This window comes from Symphodus melops (genome assembly GCF_947650265.1).
Source record: "Symphodus melops genome assembly, contig: scaffold_382, whole genome shotgun sequence".
Lineage (NCBI taxonomy): Eukaryota > Metazoa > Chordata > Actinopteri > Labriformes > Labridae > Symphodus > Symphodus melops.
In genome coordinates, this window is record NW_027636530.1 from 1 (window position 1) to 7,500 (window position 7,500).

General features: G+C 38.5%; 1 protein-coding gene across 1 annotated transcript in view; it reads right to left on the reverse strand.

Annotated features, from left to right (window-relative positions):
* Positions 1-4,300: 4,300 nt before the first annotated feature.
* LOC306819392 (nuclear pore complex protein Nup160-like) overlaps positions 4,301-7,500 on the reverse strand; it is a gene marked incomplete at its 5' end in the record, with an annotated part of 15,502 nt that continues 12,302 nt past the window's right edge. The window contains 6 exon segments of the mRNA XM_079373189.1: positions 4,301-4,552; positions 5,840-5,932; positions 6,237-6,362; positions 6,546-6,687; positions 6,766-6,867; positions 7,172-7,295. Of these exon segments, the coding sequence (XP_079229315.1) occupies positions 4,472-4,552; positions 5,840-5,932; positions 6,237-6,362; positions 6,546-6,687; positions 6,766-6,867; positions 7,172-7,295 (668 nt within the window).

Sequence of the window (7,500 nt, forward strand, 5' to 3'; positions counted from 1 at the left end):
ACCAGGATCAGTTACAACACGCTTTCTAATAATTACACATCCAGGTGACAGCACAGGTGCATTATGGGCCGACCTCATCTCTGACAAACGCAGGATCCTGGTCAGAGAGACGTAGTTTCCCTCTGACGTTCCTTTACCCATCGTGGGCACCGAGGACGACCTGCACGCCACGTACAGAGAGCACGCCAACCAGTGCAGCTCACTGCCCTGCACAGAGAGGGGGGCGGGGGTGAATTCAAACAGGAAGTAAAGTTCTCTGGGCTTAAGAAAAACAAAATTACAAAATAAAAGACATTTTATTGTGAAATAAAAGACAAAATAAAATTTTATTGTGAAATAGTGAAACAGGTTACAAATCTGGTGTTTCCGTTGCCATGGTAACAATCAGGTGTGGTGAATTACAGTTTTTATAAAGACGTCATCTTGTTTATTTAAAAACATCACAAAGTAAATAACCTGATTTCAGAGATATAAATATAAAGTGTTTAGGGTTAAATATATATATATCCTTATATAAATATATAGTGTTTAGGGTTAAATATATATATATCGTTATATAAATATAAAGTGTTTAGGGTTAAATATATATATATCCTTATATAAATATAAAGTGTTTAGGGTTAAATATATATATATCCTTATATAAATATAAAGTGTTTAGGGTTAAATATATATATATCCTTATATAAATATAAAGTGTTTAGGGTTAAATATATATATATCCTTATATAAATATATAGTGTTTAGGGTTAAATATATATACTCAACAAAAATATAAACGCAACACTTTTGTTTTTGCTCCCATTTGTCATGAGATGGACTCAAAGATCTAAAATTCATTCCAGATACACAATATTACCATTTCTCTCAAACATTGTTCATAAATCTGTCTAAATGTGTGATAGTGAGCACTTTTGCTTTGCTGAGACAATCCATCCCACCTCACAGGTGTGCCACATCAAGATGCTCATCAGACACCATGATTAGTGCACAGGTGTACCTTATACTGCCCACAATAAAAGGCCACTCTGAAATGTGCAGTTTTGTCTCACAGCAAAATGCCACAGATGGCGCAAGCATTGAGGGAGCGTGCAATTGGCATGCTGACAGCAGGAGTGTCAACCAGATCTGTTGCTCGGGCATTGAATGTTCATTTCTCCACCATAAGCCGTCTCCAAAGGCGTTTCAGAGAATATGGCAGTACATCCAACCGGCCTCACAACCGCAGACCACGTGTAACCACACCAGCCCAGGACCTCCACATCCAGCAGGTTCACCTCCAAGATCGTCTGAGACCAGCTACTCAGACAGCTGCTGAAACAATTGGTTTGCATAACCAAAGAATTTCTGCACAAACTGTCAGAAACCGTCTCAGGGAAGCTCAACTGCATGCTCGTCGTCCTCATCGGGGTCTTAACCTGACTCCAGATCGTCGCCGTAACAGACTTGAGTGGGCAAATGCTCACATTCGATGGCGTCTGGCACGTTGGAGAGGTGTTCTCTTCACGGATGAATCTCGGTTTACATTGTTCAGGGCAGATGGCAGACAGCGTGTGTGGCGTCGTGTGGGTGAGCGCTTTGCTGATGTCAATGTTGTGGATCGAGTGGCCCATGGTGGTGGTGGGGTTATGGTATGGGCAGGCATCTGTTATGGACGAAGAACACAGGTGCATTTTATTGATGGCATTTTGAATGCACAGAGATACCGTGATGAGATCCTGAGGCCCATTGTTGTGCCATACATCCATGAACATCACCTCATGTTTCAGCAAGATAATGCACGGCCCCATGTTGCAAGGATCTGTACACAATTCTTGGAAGCTGAAAATGTCCCAGTTCTTGCATGGCCAGCATACTCACCGGACATGTCACCCATTGAGCATGTTTGGGATGTGCTTGACCGGCGTATACGACAGCGCGTACCAGTTCCCACTAATATCCAGCAACTTCGCACAGCCATTGAAGAGGAGTGGACCAACATTCCACAGGCCACAATTGACAATCTGATAAACTCTATGCGAAGAAGATGTGTTGCACTGCATGAGGCAAATGGTGGTCACACCAGATACTGACTGGTTCTGAGTCCCCAGACCCTCAATAAAGCAAAAACTGCACATTTCAGAGTGGCCTTTTATTGTGGACAGTCTAAGGTACACCTATGCACTAATCATGGTGTCTGATGAGCATCTTGATGTGGCACACCTGTGAGGTGGGATGGATTGTCTCAGCAAAGCAAAAGTGCTCACTATCACACATTTAGACAGATTTATGAACAATGTTTGAGAGAAATGGTAATATTGTGTATCTGGAATGAATTTTAGATCTTTGAGTCCATCTCATGACAAATGGGAGCAAAAACAAAAGTGTTGCGTTTATATTTTTGTTGAGTGTATATATCGTTATATAAATATAAAGTGTTTAGGGTTAAATATATATATATCCTTATATAAATATAAAGTGTTTAGGGTTAAATATATATATATCCTTATATAAATATAAAGTGTTTAGGGTTAAATATATATATATCCTTATATAAATATAAAGTGTTTATGGTTAAATATATATATATTGTTATATAAATATAAAGTGTTTAGGGTTAAATATATATATATCCTTATATAAATATAAAGTGTTTAGGGTTAAATATATATATATCCTTATATAAATATAAAGTGTTTAGGGTTAAATATATATATATCCTTATATAAATATAAAGTGTTTATGGTTAAATATATATATATTGTTATATAAATATAAAGTGTTTAGGGTTAAATATATATATATTGTTATATAAATATATAGTGTTTAGGGTTAAATATATATATCCTTATATAAATATAAAGTGTTTAGGGTTAAATATATATATATTGTTATATAAATATAAAGTGTTTAGGGTTAAATATATATATATCCTTATATAAATATAAAGTGTTTAGGGTTAAATATATATATATCGTTATATAAATATAAAGTGTTTAGGGTTAAATATATATATCGTTATATCAATATAAAGTGTATAAAGTGTTTGTACCTCTAAGGTGAAGGTCCTGCGGATCTCCTCGTACCCCCTCCACGCCTCCCGGCTCGGGTCTTCGTCCATGTTCAGACCCCGACACAGATCCTCAAACACGGATCGAGCCTCCTCTTCGCTCATTTTACGGCTTTGATCTGAACTGTTTGTTCAAACCGGAAGTGCAGATAAACAGTAATAAAGTGATAAATAAAGGCGGGTCGCGTTAAATCAGCTGTTTGTTCGACAGAAAGCAGAAACACTGTTTATAAACGAGCTCTACATTTAAATGTCCTTTACGACACTGACGTACCGCGAGCAGCAGCGTGACGTCACTGCTGTGCGTAATGTACGTAAAGAATACCACAATCAGCGTAACTCAGCCCAGCCCACTGAACCTGCGTAACCTAGCGTGAGTGGGCGGGTCAGCCGTCAATCAAAACACTACCACTTCCGGTTGTTTTCGTTTCCGTAGTTTGGAAGATCTGAAAATATATTTTAACGTTTCAAACTTAAAAGGTTTTTAATTATTTTCCTGTTTTAGATTCAAAGAAGTGTTTAAATCTAAATAAAGTTTCACTTTGATTCACCTCTCAGATAGCTGTAATAATAATATCAATATAAAATAACATTAATATAAATATTAGTATAACAATATGAATGATTTCATAATAATCCTTGTTTCAGTTCATTCTGTTCTTTAAAGATTAAAGCAGAACGTCGAATCGCTGCACGCCGTTCAGATCAAAGTCTGAAAGAACACACACAGAGGCCCTCGTGGTCGTTTCAACCTTCGTGGTCGTTTAACAGCCTGAACCTTCGTGGTCGTTTAACGGCCTGAACCTTCGTGGTCGTTTAACGGCCTGAACCTTCGTGGTCGTTTAACAGCCTGAACCTTCGTGGTCGTTTAAATCCTCGTGGTCGCTTAACGGCATGAACCCTCGTGGTCGCTTAACGGCCTGAACCTTCGTGGTCGTTTAACGGCCTGAACCTTCGTGGTCGTTTAAACCTTCGTGGTCGTTTAACGGCCTGAACCTTCGTGGTCGCTTAACGGCCTGAACCTTCGTGGTCGCTTAACGGCCTGAACCTTCGTGGTCGCTTAACGGCCTGAACCTTCGTGGTCGCTTAACGGCCTGAACCTTCGTGGTCGTTTAACGGCCTGAACCTTCGTGGTCGTTTAAACCTTCGTGGTCGTTTAACGGCCTGAACCTTCGTGGTCGTTTAACAGCCTGAACCTTCGTGGTCGTTCAGACTGACAGACCCTCTGACTTTTCTTGACGACACACTCGATGAAATTCAAAGAAAACTTTATTTAGATCAAATTTACAAAACAAGACGAGTACAAAAGAGAAATATAAAAAAACAAAGATCTTCTGTTGTGAACACATTTTCATCTCGCTGCGTCTGAAGTGGATCTCAGGTATGGTTTAAAGGTTGCTGTGCTCTGATTGGTCGGAGCAGTCAGGTGATGAGTCTCCGTTTGGTCGTCTGCTCCACCAGTTTGTGATAATCGTCCAATTTGTCTCGAACTTTATTAAAAACCTGAAAAACAGACGAGAAACTATAAATGGCAAGATGAGAAACAAAAACAGATCTCGGACACAAATCATGCAAAGTAAACATTTACTGTAAACATGCAAAGTAAACATTTACTGTAAACATGCAAAGTAAACATTTACTGTAAACATGCAAAGTAAACATTTACTGTAAACATTTACTGTAAACATGCAAAGTAAACATTTACTGTAAACATTTACTGTAAACATGCAAAGTAAACATTTACTGTAAACATGCAAAGTAAACATTTACTGTAAACATTTACTGTAAACATGCAAAGTAAACATTTACTGTAAACATTTACTGTAATCATGCAAAGTAAACATTTACTGTAAACATGCAAAGTAAACATTTACTGTAAACATGTAAAGTAAACATTTACTGTAAACATGCAAAGTAAACATTTACTGTAAACATTTACTGTAAACATGCAAAGTAAACATTTACTGTAAACATTTACTGTAAACATGCAAAGTAAACATTTACTGTAAACATGCAAAGTAAACATTTACTGTAAACATGCAAAGTAAACATTTACTGTAAACATTTACTGTAAACGTGCAAAGTAAACATTTACTGTAAACATTTACTGTAAACATGCAAAGTAAACATTTACTGTAAACATGCAAAGTAAACATTTACTGTAAACATGCAAAGTAAACATTTACTGTAAACATTTACTGTAAACGTGCAAAGTAAACATTTACTGTAAACATTTACTGTAAACATGCAAAGTAAACATTTACTGTAATCATGCAAAGTAAACATTTACTGTAAACATTTACTGTAAACATGCAAAGTAAACATTTACTGTAAACATGTAAAGTAAACATTTACTGTAAACATTTACTGTAAACATGCAAAGTAAACATTTACTGTAAACATGCAAAGTAAACATTTACTGTAAACATTTACTGTAAACATGCAAAGTAAACATTTACTGTAAACATGTAAAGTAAACATTTACTGTAAACATGCAAAGTAAACATTTACTGTAAACATTTACTGTAAACATGCAAAGTAAACATTTACTGTAAACATTTACTGTAAACATGCAAAGTAAACATTTACTGTAAACATTTACTGTAAACATGCAAAGTAAACATCTACTGTAAACATTTACTGTAATCATGCAAAGTAAACATTACTGTAAACATGCAAAGTAAACATTTACTGTAAACATTTACTGTAAACGTGCAAAGTAAACATTTACTGTAATCATGCAAAGTAAACATTTACTGTAAACATGCAAAGTAAACAGGAAGTACTCACAGCTCTGTTGGTCTGATTCTCCAGCGTCTGCAGCAGCTGATCGATGGACGTGTACGGTAACCAGACGGAGGACGAGGTCGCTGACAGAGGTCTCTGAAACACACACACACACACTCTCTTGCAGTGAGTCAGTCTCCATAGAGCTCTATGTTAAAATGTCCACCTTTACAGCTGCAGTTCCTCCAGTGTCCACTAGAGTCTGTCTCCTGCAGTGAGTCAGTCTCCATAGAGCTCTATGTTAAAATGTCCAACTTTACAGCTGCGGGTGATGCTGATGTGGAATAAAGGGGCGTGGCCTCTTAGAGTAACTGTGGCGGTGTGTTGTAGCCAGGTTGTTCTAAAGTCAGGTAGTGTCAGTATGTCACCGTGGTTGTTGTAGTTCTTGTAGAACGTGTACCTGTATTCCGTAGTACTGGTGTCCTCTTCCCAGCAGAGCGTCGATGAACTCCAGAACCAGCTCAGCTGCAGCCTCCAGGAGGTCAAAGTTCAAAAAGAGTCGCAGCAGAGACGCTGCATCCACCGCCTGAAACAAAACATTTCCCATTGCATCATGGGAGGATAAAAAGCTGTTCCTTCAGTAAATGTTTCATACAGCATGTTGTTCAATCAGTCTGAGGAAACGACCATATTTGGACAAGAGGGAGGAGCTCCTCTCCAACGCCCTTGTAGGTAAACTTTACCTCCTCCTCATTGGCTGATCTCTCACCTTGTATGACTTGAGCAGCCAATCAGGCAAAGGCACGCCATGTGACAGCAGCTTGTTGATGACACAGCGATGATGTCGTCCGTTAGAGGAGGGGTACCTGTCCAGGTACGAGGCCAGCAGACGCCACGCCTCATCTGTCGCACTGAATACAACAGATTTAATTTGTCATGTGCAGCTCTAACATGTGATAAATGTTTCACATGAAACGAACCAATCACACCTGGACTCTTTGGTGTTCACAACTGATGACAGCTGATTGGCAGCCAACCAGCTCCAAGCTTCATTCTGAGACTCCTCCCCCCCAAACTGGAGCTTAATACACCTGGAACAAAGCAGAGTGAGTTTACAGGGGAGATGAGGAGAGGGGTAACATTAACAGGAAGTGACACAATAACAGGAGTGACACAATAACAGGAAGTGACACAATAACAGGAAGTGACACAATAACAGGAAGTGACACAATAACAGGAAGTGACACAATAACAGGAGTGACACAATAACAGGAAGTGACACAATAACAGGAAGTGACAATAACAGGAGTGACACAATAACAGGAAGTGACACAATAACAGGAGTGACACAATAACAGGAAGTGACACAATAATAGGAAGCTGTCACAGACTCACTTAAAGGTGAGACCCTCGAAAACAGACGTCAGGTTCAAATTAAAGGTCTGACACACAGACAGAGCCGAGTCGAAGAGTCCTGATTGGACCAACAAGGCCACCATCTCCTCTGCTGACGCACTTCCTGGAGAGAGACACACACACACACACACACACACACACACTATTATGTACACGTAACAGATACATGTATGTAATGAACATGTATAAATATATAACCATAAAGCTTCATGCAGATACTGAAGAATAAAACTAAATATGTTTCAGCTCTGAATAAACAATAAAGTGACCGTAGTGTGACAGCATCAGACCAGTATAAATACCAGTAG